Here is a 22,190-nt window from a genome sequence, read left to right as displayed (position 1 = left end):
GCCATGCTTCCGGCACCAACATAGCACGCCCACAACTTCCTAACCCCAACGTCTTTGGAATGTGGGAGGAAACCAGAGCACCCAGAGGAAACCCATACAGACAGAGGGAGAACGTCCAAACTCCTTACAGACAGCGGCCGGAATTGAACCCGGGTTGCTGTAAGGAGTTTAATGTTCATGTGAAGTGTCTTATGGTGTTTTAGTGCACAAAAGCCATGATATTAGTGCAAATGATTGTTGCTGAGATGAAAGAGAAGATCTGTGCTTCGGGTTCATCATTGATGACCTTATCATGAGTCTTATCATGAGTTTCGGGGGTGGGACAAAGTAATAGTGAGGCAGATGAGACAATTGGAGCAAATATGGACATTAAAGCATGCAAGTGCAGTGGGCAGGGCAGGCAGGGTCAGAACAGGGAGCGACAAAGGACTGATAGACTAAACTGCATTTACTTTAATGCATGAAGTCTGACAGGTAAGGCAGATGAACTCGGGGCATGGATAAGCATATGGGACTGGGATATTATGCCTATTACAGAAACATGGTTGAGGGAAAGGCAGTACTTGCAGCTCAGTGTACCAGGTACAGGTGCTACAGCTGTGATAGAGGTAGAGGTAAGAGAGGAAGGGGAGCTGTGTTTTTGTTAAGGGAGAACATCATGGTAGTATTTAAGGAGAATATTCCCGTGGAATTGTACAGTGACGCTATATATGTAGAACTTAGAAACAAGAAGAGAGTGATCACCTTGATGGAGTTGTACTATAGGCCCCTCAATAGTCAGTAGGAATTAGAGGAGCAAATATGCAGCGAGATCACAGCCAGTCATAGGAATAATAGCTTTGTAATAGTAGGTGATCTTAACTTCCCTAATATTGACTGGGATGGCCATAGTGCTCAGGGTATGGATGGGACAGAATTTGTTAAGTGTGTCCAGGTAATATATAGATGGTCCTGCTGGGAGGGTGGGGATGGGGTGGGGGGGTATCACTTGACCTCCTATTGAGAAATGAGACAGGACAAGTGGCTAAAGTTTCAATAAGGGAACACTTTGGGACCAGTGACCGTAATTCTACTAGTTTTAAAATAGTTATGGAAGTAGATAGGACTGGTTCACAAGTTAAAGTCCTAAATTGTGGCAAGGCTAATTTTGATGACATTAGACAGAAACTTGCAAAGCTTGTTTGGGAGAGGCTGTTGCAGATAAAGGGACGTCTGGCAAGTGGGAGGCTTTTAAAAGTGGGAGAGGGAGAATTCAGGGTCAACATGTTCCTGTTAGAGTGAAGGGCAAGGCTGACAAGGTTAGGGAACCCTGGTTGACGAGGGATGTTGAAGCTCTGGTCAGGAAAAAGGAGGCGTTAGGAGTACACTGAAGAAAGGGCAAAAAGAGGTCATGTGATAGCTTTGGCAGACAACATGAAGGAGAGTCTTAAGAGATTCCATAATAATATTGAGAGCAAAAGGTTAGCTGGGGAGAGAATACAGTAGGTCCCATTAAGAATCAATGTGATCTTGGTGTGTGGAGCCATGGGAGATAGGTGTGGTCTTAAATGAATACCTAACATCTATATTTACCATGGAGAAGGTAATGGAAGCTAGAGAAATGAGTAAAGAAAATAGTGATGTCCTGAAACATATCTACATTAATAAAGAAGAGATGTTGGTGGACTTAAGGCACATAATAGTTGTATAAATCCCCAGGGTCCTAACCCTGTGTATCCTAAGAAATAGTGGGAAGCCAGGGAAGAACTTTCTGAGACCCTGGTAGAGATACTTGTGTCATCATTAGGCACGGGTGAGGTGCTAGAAGACTGGAGGGTGGCTAATGTTGTACCTTTATTTAGGAAAGGCTGCAAGGACAAGCCAGGGAACTACAGGTCGGTGAGTCTAACATCAGTAGTTACTAGAGGAGATTCTGAGAGACAAGATCTACCTGCATTTGGAAAGGCAAGGACTGATTAGGAATAGTCAACATGGCTTTATGCATGGGAAATCATGTCTCACAAATTTGAGTCTTTTGAAGAGATGCCTGAGACGATTGACGAGGGCAAGGTGATAGATGTTGTCTACGTGGACTTTAGCGAGGCATTTTCAAGATCCCTCATGGTAGGCTGGTCCAGAAGGTTAGATCACATGGGGTCCAAAGTGAGCTAGCCAACTGGATATAAAATTAGAATAGTGGTAGGAGTTAGAGAGTGGTAGTAGAGAACTGTTTTTCAGAGTGGAGGCCTGTAACCAGTGGTGTGCCACAGGGATTGATGCTGGGTCCCCTCTTGTTTGTCATCTATTTAACGATTTGGATGAGAATGTGGGTGGTGTGGTCAGTAAGTTTGCGGATGACATCAAAATTGGCGGTATAGTGGACAGGTTATCTCAGATTACAACAGGATTTAGATCAACTGGGAAAGTGGGGCAAGGAATAGCAGATGTAATTTAACTTGGACAAGTGCAAAGTGTTGCATTTTAGGAAGTTAAACCGGGCAGGACTTTCTCAGTAAATGGCAGGCCCTGGAGAATGTTGTAGAACAGAGAGACCGAGGGATACAAGTACATAATTCCCTGAAAGCGGCAACACATAAAACACGGTGGTGAATAAGGCATTTGGCATGCTTACCTTCATCAGTCAAGGCAATGGGTACAAGAATTGGCAGGTCAGGTTTCAGTGTGCAAGACGTTGGTGAGACCGCACTTGGGGAGTACTGTGTACAGTTCTAGTCACTGAGCTATAGGAAGGATGTCAATAGGTTGGAAAGGGAACAGAAAAGATTCACAAGAATGTTGCCAGGACTGGACAGCTTGAATTATAAGGTGAGACTGAATAGGCTGGGGCTGTTTTCCCTGGAGCGTAGGAGGCTGAGGGGTGACCATAAAGAGGTCACCATAAAATCATGAGGAGTTTAAATAATGTGAATGGTTGCAGTGTTTTTCCCAGAGCAGGGGAGTCTAAACCTAGAGGGCATAGGTTTAAGGTGAGAAGAGAAAGATTTAAAGGAGATCTGAGGGGCAAGTTTTTCCACACAGAGGGTGGTGGATATATGGAATGAGCTGCCAGAGGAAGCTGTGGAGGCAGGTGCAATTACAATGTTTAAAAGACATTTAAACAGATACATGGATAGGAAAGGTTTAGAGGGATATGGGCCGAAGGTAGACAGATGAGACTAGCTCAGGTAGGCACCTTGGTCGGCATGGATGAGTTGGACTGAACGGCCTGTTTCCATGCTATATAACTCTATGACTCTGTTCTGCTGTGTCCCCTCTACTGCTCTTCCTCCCTTTCCTTTGGGGTATAACACTGCAAACAGCTGCAAGAGTCATTGCACAGACAAGGTGATGGAACATAAAGCAACAATACAAGGAAAGAGTACAGGAGGCCCTATGCCATATGTAGATTCAGGATATCACAAGCTGACTGAAAAGCACCATGTTTTGCACCTTTGCCTCATGAGGGACATTCTCACCTATTAAGACACGGATAGCACTGCCTGTGGTTGTCAAGGTAACAGTAGCCCTTCATTTCTATTCTGTAGATCACCTTGGGGTACAACTGGTGACTTTACCAGTTTTCAGTTTACTCTCACAGAAGTGATACAGCAGAAGGCACGGTAGCGTAGCGGTTAGCGCAACGTTATTACAGCGCCAGCGATCGGGGTTCGATTCCTGTCGCTGTCTGTAAGGAGCTTGTATGTTCTCCCGTGTCTGCGTGGGTTTCCTCTGGGTGCTCTGGTTTCCTCCCACATTGCAAAGACGTACAGGTAGGTTAATTGGGTTTAAAATGGGTGGTGCGGACTCTTTGCACCGGAAGGGCCTGTTACCACGCTTTAAATAAAATTTTAAATTTAAAAAAAAAGTACTTAACTCCAAGAGGAATAGTTTGTTTTTGAAACAGTATGTATTCCCTGCTAGCCTGATGTGTAAGGATCCTGTGCACAGATACTGAGGAGTCCTGAAACCAGGGCCCTTTCCCCACAGTAGGCCTCCGAGTTCAGAGTATTTACTCTTTTAACCAGAGCTTTCAGAAGATATTCTAAGATCACCCCTTGCAGAATCGTCAAGTTCTTCATTGTCTGCTGCATCACTCACCCCTTGCAGAACCATCATTGTCTGCCACATGCCCTGTCATTTGCTGCATAATGAGATTAACCATTGGAGGCACATCAGGAGGAAATTGCGTAGTTGCAGGAATGTCAGAATATAGTCAAAAAGCAAGGGCTACCAATCCCACCAGGTGTCAGAACTGTGAGTCAATAAATAGTCAAGCTCTTGAATAATTCCTCCATACCACAAAACGACAGTAATTCCTCCTCCCATTTGACCACCAGAAATGTGTACAACTTCATTGTTTTATGCACATTACTACAGAAACAAATTAAAAATCCAAAACCCCAAAGTACTGCATCAGTTTTAATTCCATAATTCTAACCAATCAATATTATTAGAGTTTGTACTGCAACTTGTGCTATCTTTATGCATTGGCAATTTCATAATTATTGTCCTTGGTGTCACTGAAATGTCACTGATTGCATTATTGCACTTACCTTCATTAACAAACTTGGTCACTGATCTTCCAATTACCTTTACTAGCCAATAATAGATGCCTTTTTGTCAGTCCTTGAGGCTGAGAACATAACGTCTAGGCTGTTTGCAGCTTCGTGTCAGATACACAGGCATGTGGCCTTGGAAATATCGATTTCTGTAGGCCCAGCAATGCCTCTTCTAATTTGACCACTGTGTCTGCAAACTGACATAGAGCTTCATCCATGAAATGAGCATTACAAGTGTTTGAAGGATACTTCTTAACGCAAGAACTGTGGTCCAGGTAGGTGAGTTGACATCATTGAATGTCACAAATCTCAGGCTATTATTGAGCCACATACTGTATTTCTGGTGTTAACATTGTATCCAACAGAAAATTCAGTAAGTTTGACATGGAGGATATTAGCAGCAATAAATTTTGAAAAATAGGTATGTTAATGAACTTAGAATGAAAGGGGGAAAACAAACCTTGGTGTCCCTTTTCATTTCCCTCAGTTAATTAAATGCTAACGTCTTCTTTGTATTCAGCACCATGCACAGTCATGCAAGCATATTAAACATGTTATTGTCCTTCAGCTCTAAGGTCATATGGAAACACAGTATATGCATCAAATACACCCCATATCTACCTAAATATATCAAAGAAAGAAACATTTCAATCAAGTTACTTCAGATTTAAATTAAACATGCCATTTGACTTTGTAATCTACATACCATCAAAATCTCATTGGTCCTTGGTAAATATACTTGACATCTGAAAAGTAGAATTACTAAGATACAATGTTGATGTTCTTTTCATTAAGATTTTTCTGTTATTGCCAGTGGTTATAAACATGTTTTGCACATTGAGAATTACAACAACAAAAAATATGTGATCTGAATTTTTCTCACATATCTCTTATGTTATAAGTGTATTTAATTTGCTAGCCATGTGATATAAATTACTTCCTTCACTTCAAAAATGATAGTATATTAACAAGATTAACAGGATTCATTCACCCAGCTGTTATTCCCCAGTTAACATGGAAACTGATTTGCAACTGAGATTGAACCAAGTAAATATGTTGTGGAAATTTTAAGTCTTTTTAAGTGTCAAGCCTAATGCAATAATAATAGACTGATGGCTGGCATATATTGTGTAACAAATTTTTATGATACTCTGGTTAAAATATATCTGCATAAATGCGATTGATTCCCACTGGGATTACGCTCAAGGAAAAGAATTGGTGTGTTGAATATAGATAGTCTGTATTCTGTGAATTTCAGCCTTAAAAGTAGAAGAAATAAAATCTGAACTATAATTTAAATATGTTACCAGCTAATATAATAACCTGAGGTTAATGGGTATTCAATTCCTAGAATATTAACAATTTTAGTTCTGGAATTAACATTGTTTATCAGTATTATTGCTCAGGTTTTAAAATGATCCTATTTTGTCTGTTTTATATAAATTATGTGGATTTGTACCTTAAAGAGTTAAAACAACTTTAGTCTCTTCAGTGTATGTAGATGTGTGCAACAGTTAGAAAAAGCATAACTCCCAGCATTAATCAGATTTTCTGAACTGTTCTGCCAAGCTGAAGAAACAAACTATAGGAATTGTCTTATTTTAACCAAAGATGAAATTGCATGCATTTCGAATGTACGCTTCTCTGTCCCCAGTGAAATCAGATGAGCTGCAGACAATCAAGAAGGAACTGACCCAAATCAAAAACAAAATTGACTTCTTACTGGGAAGACTGGAGAAGATTGAGAAACAACAAAAGGCAGATGCCGGTGGGTAGAAATAAGCACCAGTAACAGACAAGTCATCCTGGGATAAATTAAGCCACCATAGTGCCATCAGTCACTTTGACAGGTCAGGAAAGATACATGACTCAAAGTGATTTTCATTATATAACAAGTTCTTAAAATTTTATCGTAACGTAATAGTTACCTTAAATCATACTATGCCAGCAGCTGAAGCTTAAGACCAAGAAGACTGTCAGTCTTACTCTATTTTAAAAGTAACACTGACAGGAATAAGAAGAACGTAATTGTAATTTGAATCCCAAGTGATCTGAACTAGGGGGCTCTGGGCAAATTCATAAATGTCAGTCTTGGAATATTTAGTGGTTAGTTTTTGATTTTAAAAAACAAATGTCTTTGCCAAAGAGAAAAATGACATAAATTTTTATATGGTAATACCAGTTCCCATAGTCACAGCAGGGAATGAAGTTAGAACCACAGCAATGGTGTTTAATTTTAAACTTTCCCTTACTGAATTTTTTTCATACGTCCCTGGAAATGTAATTGGAGGGGCAGGGATGGAGCTAGGAATAGGACATTCATGTGGTGGGTCTACACATTGGGGACTGAAATACTAAGACATTTCAATCCTCAAGCTCTCCCACAAGTTTGTATTTTCATCTCAATTTCGCAATTCTGAAACTTGTTGCATTATGGTTCAGCCTCCAAATTAGATAGTTTAGAGTGAATGGCATTGTTCTCTCTCGGGTACCATGATTCTTGTGTTTCATTGTTTTATTTAATAAGAATATGTCTAAAATCATATGTTACAAAATAAATTTTCCTGGTGTATAAAATTAGAGTGATGAGAATTATATTCATTGTGTAACCAATGATTTTTCTGCCAATTATGTTTTAACCATGGAATTAAGTCACAGAAAAGACATTCCGCACTCAATCTCATTCTTCATATTCCCCAAGTGAAAAATGTGATACAGTTAAATTAATTTCATTGTTTTGTAGGGAATATATGGCAATTCGAAGTAAGTCAATATTGTTAAAAAGTGCAATCTCAGAATTTTCATTTTATTATCTTGTGCTTTGAGAATATCTAACATTTTTGTCAGTTTTTTGTTTAATTAGCAAGAATTCATGCTTTGATAGCTTTCTCACATTTGAGTACATTGTTGCTACTATCCAATTCAGGACTAATGGGGCAGATTTTAACTCACTGCATTGAATAGTTGGTCAATGGACAACCATCTGGCCAATCCTGCAGTGGGGCCAACTGGTTGAAATCAAGGGCCAGCCACGTTATCAGTCTGTTGATAAAATGCACACCTTGACAACCTTCTTGTGGAGGAGCCAGCTCCAAGACAGATGACAGGAAATAACTGATTGTGGAAGTTGGATGAGGGGGAAGCACCCAGGGTTACTATGATCCACAATGTCCCTGCCTCCCCACCTCCTTCAAAAGTTACATTTGCGCTCATGCAGGGTTAAGTCATAGTGGCCATTTCCATTTTACCTCAAGTGCAGCTGCGATGACGCATAGTGCACAATGTAAACGGTTGTCCCTCAAAGATGCATTGGCATTCTGTCAATTTTAAAATATTTCAGTATGCATTTAATGACTAGCCATCTGTCTGATTCTGGCAGATGCACCTGGTTTGCTCTCTGGAAGGCTCTGGTGGGCTCTGGAAGTATAGGTGGGTGAGGACTATGGGGAAATTAAAAATAGTGCAGATTAGCTTCTTTAAGACTGTTACTAATCTATTAAACCAGGCAAGTCAAGATATAATTCTCAGTGATTTTAAGGCTACCATAGTCCTCTTTTCATTATGCACACCATGTTAAATTCACCCCTGAATGTAGTTTAGATTAGCTCTTTTGCAATATGGCCAATAAATGATTTGATCTGTCAGCTTTGGTCCCTTTTGGCTTCATAATTTAAGTTTAAGCATTTTATGAATATCTTAGAACTAACAATTGATAAAGCTGCTGATGTCTCTTCAAGAAAGTTCAATCAGCAATATATTACAGCAAAGGGATAGGTTCACTGTGCTGAAGGCTGATTTTATCTTCTGTGTCTGGCCATTTTCACTGTAAAGGCATTCAAAGATTTTGTTATCATTCAATATGTCTACAGGCAGCAATGTTATTGGAAATAGCATGACCCGTTCCAGTTGTAATGAATGACAACTAAAAAAGGTCAGGTTACCTTGACAGTGATAGTGTCTATAAAAGTCTGCTTTTTTTTTTATTTATGATTTTCTTTTTGGAATTCAAGGATCGTAATGCACTCAGAGCTAAATCAACTCTTGAATTGCTGAAACACAAGTTTCCAAACATTGTTATTAAGCCACCATTCTCAGTGCATTAGGAGGTCTTCATTCACTAGATATGATTAACAATGTCTTTCAGGGCCATATAGTACCTTTCTCTAATCCTTCTGCTATGTTTTTCATGGTTTAACCATTCTACCTGTCTTTCCCAACTACTAAGATGCATTGCACTGAGAGCCATTCTTTGATTGAAAGCAGAGTAGATAACGTAACTAAAATGTCCTTTGATCAGAATTAATTGTTAGAGTGAACTTAGCATTTTTTGTTGTAATCCTTAAAAGGAAAGATGTGTTGGTTCTGGAAGTGGATGTGGAGTGGAACCAAGTGCATCTTTACAATTGTGGTGGATGTCTCCTCCATCAAGCCTACTTAGCTTTAGCAATAGTCTGTGTGCAACTGACTGTACCAACATCCAGGCATATCAGTGCCTGGCTTAATTATAAAATATCTGACAATAGAGAGTCTCTTGGCTTTATTCAAGATGTTCATGAATTGATGGCTATAAACTTTTAGAGATTTTAATTGGTGCAGTTGAAGAAGGGTTACAGGCTTGCAATATAGAGGCAGGGCACACCAGGGAATAAATGTGGTTTCACCAATTCAGTAAGTTCCCATCTTAGGTATACATGTGTGATCAGGTTGTCAGTTCTAGTTGAATGAATTCCTGGAGGTGTGATTACATCGACGCCTGGCTCCTACTGTTCCATGCCCAGAATCCTGCCTTTTCTTTCTCAACATATCCAACTTCACAGCACAACACAATCCCACGCCTCTTGCAAAGCAGGTAGATAATTTAGTACTTGCTTGACTGTCATTCAAAATCTTCATCTCTGTATTAAATATTTTATAACTAATAACCACAAATATTCAAAGCAAATGAAAAGGAAACACTTTTTCAGTATCTGATCGTTTTTCTTTCAGGTTGCTTGGAGCAGGGCCATGTTCAGTTCCTGAAAAATCCAGGCTGATCCCAGAAGATTGAAATTCCTAATCTGTGAGGATACTTTATATAATTCACAAAACAGGATATCATGGCCATTTTTTGGACATGTGACTTTAGCAAGGATTTCAGAGCTAGTTAGAGCTTTATTAAAATGGTACCAGAGACTACCACTGAGGAAAGACTGGAGCTTTTTTTCAAAAGAACAACAAAGGTGAAGAGATGTTCTAATAACTGTGCTTAAATGATGAGATAGTTAGATGAGTAAGAAAACCCCCTCCTTGGAAAATTGATCATTGAAGGGCATAGCCCGGCTGATCTTGTTTATATGGAATAAACTTCCACACAAGACAAGCCTCTTGCAAACTGACAAATGGCAGTGCCAAGTTTGGGTTTTAGTCTCTTCTCTAGCCACCTGCCAGATGATGGGTGAAGATATTTGGGCCCTCAACTTCAAAATGCATAAGATAAAGAATGACAAGAAAAAGACCGACATTTCTGAATAGTTATTCACTCTGCCAGTATGAACCAATGAATTTCACAAGCTGTAAAAGAACTTTTTAATGGTACAGTTACTTTTTTAATCCAGGAATAGTGCCCGCATCTGGCAAGCCTCCATGAACAGCCATGTGAAAATGACCAGAAGACCTATTTTTTTCCACTGATATTAATTGAGGGGCACATTCCAGTCAGCACAGGAACAACTTATCAAGCTTGTCGTCAGATAGTCATGGGATCGCTTGATTCCACCTGTGAAGGCAGACAGGGCCTCCATTTAAAATGCCACACAAAATGCAAGAAGAATTAAGCCACAACTTGGGGCAGCACTGTGGCACGGCTAGTTCAATCCTGACTCTTGTGCTGTCTGTGCAAAGTTCGCATGTTCTCCCTCTGACCCCGTGAGCTTCCTCTGGGTGCTCTAATTTCCACCTACATCCCTGAGATGTGCAAGTGGATGGGTTAATAAAGTACCCTTAGTGTGCGGGTGAATAATAGAATCTGGGGAGAGTTGGAAGGGAATGTAGATTAATAAAATAGGCTTAATGTAGGATTAGTGTAAATGGGTGCATGATAGTCAGTGTGGACTTGCTGGACTCAAGGGCCTGTTTCCATGCTGTATGACTCCGTGACCCTATCAGAACATTGTGCCTGGCAATTTCTATCCTCAAGAAAATTGGTCTAAACTAATGCAAAAGTTAACTTGTACAGCTTTAATTGGGTTCCCAATATTACAGCTGCACTTGTATGAAAATGTTAGATACATACTGTCTGCTTGAAAGTCTTTAATCACTCCACAATGTTTCACATTATTGTGTTTTTATAAAACCTTTATCTATATTTTTTATCCATTACCTTGACACAGCCACCAGTTTCTGGTAGAATGGACTTAAATTTTAAGCAGTAATAGGCCATGGGAGTTTGCGATGAAAATTTCAGATCTCAGCATTTTGTTTGTGTGAACAGCTTTCCTGTTGTCCCCTCTAAAACACTGACATGACACGTTTTTTTTAATTAGTGTTCAAGTTTGTGTTTTCTACGAAAATTCCAATTTGCTGGTTTTCCCTTTTCATCAACTATAAGGGTTAACAATGCACGCTTGTATATTTTTTTATTGTTGACAGTTGCTGGAGCATTTATGAATAAATAAGCTTAATGAGGACTCAGCAGATTGCCTTTGTTTGCCCCTGATGCATCAGCGTATGTTGTTGTATCACCAAAGACAAATCACATTTCTGCAATCATGACTTAGTCTCCAAGGCAAGATGAAGACAGGACGATCTTAAGTACAGTGCTATCTGTCAGGGTATGTTCCTAAGCTGCTCCCGTTGCATCTGTCAAGCATATATCAAATGCTAAGAACCACAATCCCAGGAGCCCATCATTTTACAAAAAAAACTCCAAAATAGTTTTAGAGCATTAGAAGTCAGTGGCAGTGAAAAGGATTCCAACTTCTGAGCCCAGTGTGGAATTTGGAAACTTCTTCCACTGGTCTCCAAGCTAATTTAATCATATCGACCAGGAATAAAATAGATTTTCCAGCTGAACATTTTCTAAAATTTTGTTTAGACAGCTCCTCGTTCAAATTGTACAGTTATTCAAGGAGTTATGCAATTGTAAACTCATGAGATCATTAAGAATCTCCACCACAGTTCATACCTTATCACAGCAACAGGAAAAGAAATGCAGCTGCAAACTCTGACAGTATAGCACCCGATTATGGATGCTAATTTATTTCTAATTAGGCAGGTGATGTGTAACATCCTGCAGAGTTATGGTATGGGTCACACCAGCAGTTACATGAGGAGGTGCACTAGCACGTACAACAGGCTTGCATGCTGGGCGTACACTGTGTGGGAAGATTGTGACATCAGTCAGGATGTGTTATCAATTGAACCACAACACCACCACCAGTACTGTCAATTGAACCACAACACTGCAGCTACATCATGTTCAACTCACATTCAACACCAGCAAAGTTCCCCTCCCCATCTCTCCACCTGTGTTGTTTCGAGGTGCCATCAATTTCATGCTGATTGATTTGGTTGAACTACTATCTAGTGTTCCCATATGTGCTTGCAGTACGTGAATCCCACAGGGAGTGCTGCAACACATGCAATGTTTATATGGCCTCACTTCAGAAAGATCCCATTGTTCTTGGACACAAATGCTTTTAGAGTTATTAAGTACACACTGACCAGTTATACTAATCCCACACTAATTCCTTTTAATTCTCCCCACATTCCCATCCACTCCCCCTACATTCTACAATTCACTTACACGCCTGAGGAAATTTACAGTGGCCAATTGAACTACCAACCTGCACATTTTTGGGATGTGGGGGGCAACTAGAGCACCAAAATGAAACCCATGCCGCTGCAGGGAGAATGTGGCAAACTCCACACAACCAGTACCCAGGTCAGGATTAAACCTGGGTTGCTGGAACTGTGAGGAAGAGGCTCCACCAGCTGCACCACTGTGCCACGTATAAGCAGTTTGAAGCAGCAATTCTCCTATGTCCATCTATTTGCAAATCAATGTGTGGGCTAACTATAATTCCGAAATATGCCACATCCTGCATACCAAAACTGTTGCTGCAAAGCAAAGCTGGGTTCATTTTACCAGTGGCTGTATAGTTCACAGTGGCCACGAATCTTTACTGTCTGGCACTTTTCAGGCTTGGAAAGAAGACATTGTAGCGCAGAAGACCAAAGGCCAGAGGAGAAAGAGTAGCCCACATTGCTCTTTGATGAGATCATGACAGATTTTTTTTCCTCAATTATATTTTACAACCTGATCCTCATGCATTGATTTCCCTGGAGTCCAACAGTTTATTGTCCTCACTCTTGAGTGTGCTGAAAGACTGCGACCCCAACAATGGGTAGAGAATTCCAAAGACCCTTAACCCTCTGAGTGAGGAAATCCATGTCATCATTCAATCATTATGACACAAATGTTGACCACTTGGCCCATCAAATCCATGCCAGCTCTTTATGGAGTTGTTCAGTCATCCCATGCTCCCACTATTTCCTTGTGGCTCTAAGGATGATTTTCTCTCAAGTGCCTATCCTATTCTTTTTTTCAGTCCTGATAAACCAATTTTCACCAGCCTTACTGACAGTGAGTTCCAGATCATAGCCATTCTCTGTATATATAAAAAAATCCTCACACCCCCCCCCCCCAAGCTTCTGACAATAACTTTAAATATGTGTCTTGCTGCCTTCAACCATCCTCTAATGGGAACAGCTATTCTCTATTTACTTTGGCTAAACCTGTCCTGATCTGGTGCACCTCTATCAAATCTTAATCTTTTATTGCTGTAAGGAGAACAGTCCAAGATTCTCCATTATAACCTTGTAACTGAAATTCCTCATCCCTGGAATCATTCCTGTAAATCTTTTCTGCATCTTTTCTGAGCACTTGGCCAGAATTCTCCAGTTGTGGCCTAATCAGTGTTTTATAAAGGTTCAGTATAACCTCTCTGCTTTTGTATTCTATACCTCTAGCCCAGGATCCCACTTGCTTTACTAGCTGCTCACTAGCAGGCCCTACCACTTTCAAAGATTGGTGTACTTTAACATCCAAGTCCCTTGGTCTTTACATATCCTTTGGAATTGCTGCTTGTCAATGTTGCTTGCCAAATTTCTTTTCACAAAACTGCAAGCAGAATTCAGTTGTGGTCTCAGAAAAGATGTATTATTGCAGCAAAATGTCTTCCTTTTGTAATACAACTCATTTGCAATACAAGGCAACATTCTATTCACCCTGATACAGGAGAAGTTATAATGGAGAAATAAATAAAAGGGAGAGAAATTCATGAGTTATTTTGTATGATGTAGACAAAGAAAGCATCCCTGAAATAGTGAAGAACGACAAACCTAGATTGAATGAGAAGCTTAAAGAAATTACACATTTACAGAAATATTGTGCTGGTAAAACTAATGGGAGTGAAAGCCAATAAATCCCCAGATCTGATGATCTGCATCTGAGTGTTTTGAAAGAGATAACTTTGCAGATAATGAATGCACTAGATGGCCCTGCTGTTCATAATCAATATTAATAATTTGAAGAGTAATCTATCCAAGTCTGCCAATGATACAAAACTGACTGACAGTGTGGGTTATATGGATGCACAGAGGCATTGGAGGGGTATAAATAAGCTAAGTGAATGGGCAAAGATATAGCAGATGGAATGTAGTGTGGACGATGCAGTGTTCCAATTTTGTCAAAAAATAGCATAAGGGTTGGTGTTTAGAATAATCTGGGTGTCCTTGCACAAAGATTACTGAAAATTAACAAACCAGTATAGCAAACAACTAAAAAGGCAAACAGTAAGAAGTAAGTCATTCTCAATACTGAAGAAGAATAGAGGTATAGTATATTCAGTACTGAGGTCAGTAACTTTATGGATATGACAGAAATGGAGGGTTATCAGGCTGGTGAGGAAAGTGATACTGAGATGAAAAATTAGCCATGATCACATTGAATAGCAGAGAAAGTAGGAGGGACTAAATGGCCTCTTGGTTCTGTTTCTTAAATGTTCCTTAATTGCTGGCTGTGCTCGTGTGTTTCATGAACCAATTCCCCAATATTGCCTCTGTACACCAACAGTTTCCCACAGATTAAAAATGGCTGTTTCTCCATCAGTCCTGCAAAAGTGAATAACCTTGCATTTGCACAATTTGTACAGCATCTGCCACCGCCTTTTTTACTTGCTCAACCTGTGTATATCCCATTACAGACTTTCTACCTTCCAATCAACTAACTTACTCACCAAGTCTAATATTATCAGTGAACATTGATATGTTACATTCAGTCTTACCAAACAAGTCATTAATATAAATTATAAATATCTAAGGACACAGTACTAATTTCTGCAGAACAAAATAAGTAGCAACCTCTAATCTGAGGAAGACCCATTTATTCCCAATCTGTTTTCTGCCCTTTAACCAATATCCCATCTATGCTAATATGTAACCCCAACTTCATGAGCCCTTTCTGCATGATACTTTATCGAATGCCTTTTGAAAATCCATATACAGCAATCCCAGTGTTTCCTGCCTCAGCCACCCTGCTAGTTACCTTCTCAAAACTGTATTAGATTTTTCTTTTCTTAAATCAATCAAATCTACTCAATCATATTATGATATTTTTAAGTTCCCTTCTACTACATTCCTAATCATGCATTCCAGCGTTTTGCCGATAACTGATATCAGACTAACTGGTCTATAGTTCCCAACTTTCTTTCTCTATTCCTGTCTTAAATATCAGTCTTACATTTGCTGCTTTCCGATCTGCTGAGACTATTCAGGAACCTAGTTAACTTTGAATGAACATCAATGCATCCAGAATCTCTGTATCTCGGTACCTGAGAGCTTAGGGATGCAGGATATCTGACTGCAGGGATTTGCCAGTCACCTTGATTTCCACAGAGGTTTAATTATGTGAATGACTTTATATTTCTCAGTCTTAGACCCTTGATTTCCTATTATTGGTCTTAAGCCTCTTTAAGTGGAGTCTGGAGTCTGTAACTTTGGAATAGCTCTCTTTTTCCCCAATGCTATCATCAGTGTCCCATAATTCAAACACCTCCACCTCCATCCCACTTTTCCTACATGAATCTTTGAGGCTCGCATTCAATTGTATCATCTGTTCAATCTTACAGCAGTTTGCATGAAGCTCAGTTAACAATCTGGAATTAATTCCCCTTGAATTTCTCATACTCCCTCAGCAGAACCTCATTTCTCGTTCTACCTACATTGCTAGTTCTATGTGGGATGTGTCAACTGGATCCACTACCTCCCACTGTAAGTTCTTCTTCAGCCCCAAGCAGCTTTTGTAACGCTGATATTGTCAGGCACAATCATGAGACCATAAGATATAAGAGCAGAATTAGGCCATTTGGCTCATCGAGTCTGCTCCACCATTCAATCATGGCAGATTCTTTTTCAACCCCATTCTCCCACCTTCTCCCCATACCCCTTACCCCCCTAACCAATCAAGAACCTATCAATCTCTGCCTTAAATATACCGAATAACTTGGCCTCCACGGCCCTCTTTGGCAACAAATTCCACAGATTCACCACCCTCTGGCTGAAGAAATTCCTCCTCATCTCAGTTCTAAAGGGATATCCCTTTATTCTGAGGCTGTGCCCTCGGATCCTGGACCTTCCTACAAATGGAAACATCCTCTCCATGTCCACTCTATCCAGGCCTTTCAATATCTGGTAGGTTTCAATGAGATCTCGCCTCATCCTTTTGAACTCCATGGAATATAGGCACAGAGACGTCAAACACCTTTCATTCTTAGGATCATTCTTGTGAACCTCCTCTGGACCCTCTCTAGGGCTGGCACATGCTTCCTTAGATATGGGGCCCAAAATTGCTCACAAGTTTCCAAATGCGGTCTGACCGACACCTTATAAAGCCTCAGCACCACCTTGCTTCTATATTCTAGTCCTTTCAAAATTAGTGCTAACACTGCATTTGCCTTCTTTACTACTGACTCAACCTGCAAGTTAACCTTGAGGGAATCCTGCATTAGGACTCACAAGTCCCTTTCCTCCTCAAATTTCTGAATTTTCTGAAACAAAATAGTCTACACCTTTATTCTGTCCACCAAAGTGCATAACCCCACACTTCCCTATGCTGTATTCTATTTGCCACTTCTTTGCCCACTCTCCCAACCTGTCCAAGTCCTTCTGCAGACTCCCTACCTCTGTGACACTGCCTGTTCCTCCACCTATCTTGGTATCATTTGCAAACTTGGCCACAATGCCATCAGGCTAAGAGTATATTATCCCTAAATCCTCCACTTCGAATGGTTTCTTGTATCCTGGAACAATGATCAAATTGCCTAAACTCCCTACAGTATTTGTTACTGTTCACACAAGCAACAAGTACTTCATAGCTGTTGGAAAAGATCAAAGCCATTATTGTATTCTTGCAGCTCATACTTTCTGACCTGTGTTCGCATCCTCCTGTCCTGACCACCATCCACTCCTTAGACTGTTTTCTAACCTAAGAGATGTGACTGCCTCCTGAATCAAACTCTCCAGTTGTTTCTTCCTTCAGTCTGCAATTCCAACCAACTGCAGTTCAGCATCTCTGATCTGAATTCTTCCTGAAGATGTAAAATCTTTCTGCCTTATGGTTGCTCCGGATCTTGACGCTCTCTACCAACTCCCACATGCTGCAGCTACAAAAACACCACTGTCATTGCCATCAAATCCTGTTCTTTATGTGCAATAAGACGTTTGATAATTATTTTAAATAGAAGTAAGTGAAAATCTGGAGCCTTGGAGACAACTTAATCTTAGTTTAATCTATCTTAAATTATTCATTCATTAATAAACTAATGGCTGTCTCTTTTCTCAGTTTTCTTAATTTAACCCAGATCCCCCACTTGGAAAGACAAAAAAAAAGTTACAGCATTCACAAATAAACTTATGAAATCACCCTTTGCTTTCATTTCATTATTTTTGAGTAGTTGGAAGTAGCTCCCAGCGCTCCACGCAGACAGGTTGATGTAAGCCTACAGCTTCTGTCTTTCTTTGTGTTCCATTAACAAATGCACTGCCAGCAGCCCACTCAGATAGCTTGCTTTTCTTCTGTTGTAATCATTACAGCAAACATCACAATGGCATAATAAAAGCCAACACAAAATCAACGTTCTTAACCAAATTATACATCAAACTATAGCAAAAAACAGTTATAAATTACCCTCCTGCAGTTCCTTAAAACCTATTGTCCACCTGGCATTGATTATCTTAGTACTCCCACTAGTTGCAACTTTTCTAATGGAAGGCTAGTGATTTGTAAACAAGAAGGTTGCAGGTTTGGGATTACAATGCCCAGCTCAGACTGTATATTCTTCCCTTGAGCATAACTGCTCAGGCCGCAGCAAGAAGTAGCTGTGGTGAGATAAGGACAACTATTTGGATAACAGGTTTGTGTTCCATGGATCCAATGCCAAATCCCTAGGGTGGTGCATTAGCATTTCTAGCAATCTGTTGGAGTCCAGATTGCTAAAGTGCAGTGATACCCTCAGAGCTATTTTTGTAAGGGTTTTCTCCAGAGCAGCTGTTTGAGCTCAGATGACAGCTAATGGAGTTTACTTCTCATATTCAGATGTGACGTGGCTTCTTGTGCTGCAATGCAAGGTGAGAAAGGAATTATGGTTGGGTCTTTAAGTGCTGAAATGCAATTCATTGCCTCATCTAAATTACCTACAGCAGAGAACATAGGCTGCTTCACCCTATAAGAGCTAGAACCTTGGCCATCCTTTATCCCGCTCAGGTTGCAAGCTACACAGGCCCCGGCATCTCATTGTGTGATACTATATGCAAGGTAAACCAGTGGCTGCAGTGGTTAGATTGAGTGGCAATGTGCCTATCTGTCTTTCCCTCTCTCCCACTCTCTCACTTTGCTCTCTCAAGCATTCTCACTTTCTTTACTTCTCTCTCATTCACTCTCCCTTTGTATTTTTCTAACTCTCTGTCTTTCCCTCTCGCACACAATATCTTTCTCTTTCTCCCTTTCTCTGTCTTTATCTCTCTCTCTCCCCCTTCTCTCTATCTTTCCTTTCTCTTTGTTCTATCTTTCTCCTCTCTATCATCTCTATCCTTATCTATCTTTGCTTTATATCTTTCCCCCTTTCTAGCTTATAACTCTTTTCCTCTTTTCTCTTCCATTTTCCTCTCTCCTGATCTCACCTAAGATCTTTTCTGCAAATGAGAGAGAGAAGTGTGATAATTAATGTGACAGAATTATCTGTGAGATGACATTTGAGTAGTTGTAAGTAGGAGAATATAAAGCAGACATAGAACTGTTACATCTCAATTCTGATTGATTGAGATTGTTGGTGGGTGAAAGATGGGAGTATATTACAAGGAGCCATGAACAAAGCCAGTACTGCAAGAGAGATAGTACTTGAAAATGTATTCACTGAACCTGAACATATTTGTGAGATTGTTGAATTTTTACCTGCACTGCATCCACTGCCTTGGAGCTTGAGTCCTAACATTGATCTTGATTGTTCTCACCAAGTATTGCTTTAGAACTGGTCTGAAGATCCTTCTGGCTCCTACAGTCACCGATCTTTCTCTCCTGCTTCACCTCATCCTCCATTACTGCAGTAAAAAGTCTGAGTGCTCATCCCATTTCTAATCAGCCATGGCTTCCAACAAGCCTATTGAATGATTTTCACAACTGTTCAAGCCACAAATCACCTGCCCTTTATCTGGTGCATTGGACATTGACCAGCACTAGGGAGCTTGACCTGATCCTAGGCTCTAAAAAAATTAGGTTTATGGTGACGTGGTAAAGCAGCAAGCAGCCTGGTTGGAACTGGTCATCACTGACACTGCAGCAATGAATCCATAGCATGAATTCTGCGCACATCCTGTGCTGTGCTAATGGCATTCTGTGATCTCAGCAGCCATTTATCCAGTCTTCCTGCCCCACCCCAACTCTTGTACTTTCCAAGATTTTGTGGCCTCCTTATTCCTCATACCAAAATGCAAGTAACTTGCATTTACTTATATGTAAATTCAATGCCTGTCAGATTCAGGACACTCTTGTGCAGCTGATTTTATTGATTCATACCAGCATAAGGTGACATGTGACCAAAGTGACGTGCAGGCAGATCACCCCATTCAGCAGAATCTAAACCTTTGTTGTACAATTCTGTAATCTTAATTGTTTGTTGTAGAGATTTACTATCAGTCCAGATGAACTCCAAGCACAAACCATCTGTGTTTTTATTCCATTGAAGTATCATCTGTGAATCTCAGAAGTAGTGGAAGTGATGATTCTGTATTTTCCCTACAGAGTCACAGAAGAAGCAGCTTGAAGAAAATTCAGAGTCTGCACATGAAGAATCCATATCAGAGAATGCAGAAACCTCCACAGAGGAACAAGTGGAAGGGGGCCCTGACATTGATGCAGATGGGGAAGAGATGACTGATGGAATTGAAGAAGATTATGACGAGGTTGGCAGCAATGAAATGGTATGATCTGAATGAGCTGACACGTAGTATGACGTGATTCTTCTTGCAAGACTGCATAATTAGTTCCAAAAATAGTCAACTTAAAATGCCATTGTCAAGAGCCATGCAAGAATATTTTGAAGCAGAAGGCACACGTGATTGTCATTGTGTGAGTGCAGCATTTGCATTATGATACGTGTATTGAATAATATTTTTGATGTGGTCAGATTGTTACTATCTTATTAGCTTTTTTTTAATGAGGTGTTGCCATTATTTGGAAAGTTTTCAAATGGATTACATTGCTGGCATCATCAGCAATTTGGTCCTTTGAAAGATGCACTGAAATTGCAGTATTTTCAACCAGGGTAAGTTAACACATTGTATTCCACACTGTGACAAGATTAGTTTTCAGGTGGCTTTACAATAGTTAAAAAATATATTCTTTGACATTGATTTGGAATGGCAAGCTGTATTTCCAGTAAAACCAAACCATTAGTTCAAGGAGCTTAGACCGATTGAAGACTGCGGACTGCAATATAAAGAGAACTGAAAAGAAAAATGAATACCAAACGTCTGATACAGTCTACTTTCCCTATACTTTCAGGGAAAATATGAGTTTGTATCAGATATGACCAGTCTAGAAAGGTACAAAAGAGACTGCATTAAACCAGCTTTTTAAACTTAACAATTAAAGTTTAAAAAGAATGCAGATCTATTGCAATGCCTTTCAATTCCCATTATCCCCTTTCTTAAATAGACATTGGGCATGCCACCAGCATCCATAGATCAATAATTGGAGCTCTACAAATGTAAGGCTTCATGCACCAAGCTCCACTTTCCCACTTTCTCCAATTTGCAACATCTTTGCACGCCACTCTTCAGGCAGTGTTGGTACAAGATAAATAGTTGCAGTATCGCTATACAATATGTTAAATCAATTATCCGGGTTTACACGGAACACTGCATACATGTGCAGGATTTTTAATGTTATTTAATATTCTACATCATTCATAATTTTGAAAATTGTATATATTTAAGGGTGATCAATGTATTTCTAAAGATTAATTAAAAATAATGGCTACTTAATGACATTATAGTGAATGAAAATGGAACTTTTATTTACATATGTCACCTTGCAAATCCAGAGTTAAGATGAACATTTGTGCTATAGAATTTCTGCAGGTAGCATTTGTCAGTACACTGAAGGATGAGAGATGAATAAACATCTGCAGAGATGCAGTCATAATGCAGCAAATTGTCAAGAAATGATTCTCGCTGTTTATAAGCACATACTGTGATAATGTTGGTTGTGTTCTTGGCATTTTGAAAATGTCATTGTGTCACTTGTGCATAACATTAACACAAGAAAAATCTTGGACTCTTTCACTATCAATCAATTGAAATTCCATCCTCAAAGCTACAACAACCCTCTTTTATTCAAAATCTTGTCATTTCACCTGCGCATGTTAATTCATCTCTATCTCACTGTCAGCTTTAATTTTACCTCTGACTCACTTGTAGTAATTTCAACAGCATTGATTGTTTAAATAACAAAAAAATATCTGCAAAAATAATTGTTATACTTTGTAACTGATCAAAAAAAGATAGCATTGATGGAAAACTAAATAAATTGGCCATCCCTATTGCCAATAACCCTTATCTAGTTTCTTTCTTTTCAGTTAATTTATTCCATTAAATTCAGAATAAGAATTATGAATCAGACATGGGCGATACACAGTAACTGTTTCATTTGATAGGGTTGCTTTGATTGTTATAAGTGCAAATTATTGCCTTAACAGCATAGAAAGCATCAGACAGGTAAAGTCAACATGATCAATAGATTTTAGATTTTTGTAATAGTACACTTTCAGCCTTTCAGTTGTCTTTCAATGTTCTTTTAACCATTATGTTTCTAAACCAAGCTTTGAAGTCTTCGTATGATGTGGCAAATGAACTATACTGAGAATCATTTCACAACTGGCAATATATGTAAACTTTTTCACAGAAAATGACATGAGCATGCTAAATAAGGTTTTATTAAATCAGAATCCTGCACACTTAAATATTTCACTAACATAATATTCCATAATAGGACCTATAGCAGTAAAATCCAGTTTTCTCTCACATTACCTGGAAAAGGCCAGGATTACATCATTCACC

At 39.6% G+C, this 22,190-nt stretch overlaps 1 protein-coding gene across 6 annotated transcripts in view; it reads left to right on the top strand.

Moving 5' to 3' along the window:
• LOC127574173 (RNA-binding Raly-like protein) overlaps positions 1-21,645 on the top strand; it is a 643,109-nt gene extending 621,464 nt beyond the window's left edge. For all 6 annotated transcript variants that reach the window (XM_052022948.1, XM_052022949.1, XM_052022947.1 and 3 more), the window contains 2 exons: positions 6,193-6,306; positions 19,873-21,645. In XM_052022948.1, coding sequence (XP_051878908.1) covers positions 6,193-6,306; positions 19,873-20,057 — 299 coding nt within the window. In that variant the 3' untranslated portion in view covers positions 20,058-21,645. The remainder of the gene's footprint in view (positions 1-6,192; positions 6,307-19,872) is intronic.
• The last annotated feature ends 545 nt before the right edge of the window (positions 21,646-22,190 follow it).

The sequence above is a fragment of the Pristis pectinata genome, chromosome 9, assembly GCF_009764475.1.
Source record: "Pristis pectinata isolate sPriPec2 chromosome 9, sPriPec2.1.pri, whole genome shotgun sequence".
Taxonomy (NCBI): Eukaryota; Metazoa; Chordata; class Chondrichthyes; order Rhinopristiformes; family Pristidae; genus Pristis; species Pristis pectinata.
Note: the sequence above shows the minus strand (reverse complement) of the source record. Positions and strands in the feature narration are given on the sequence as shown.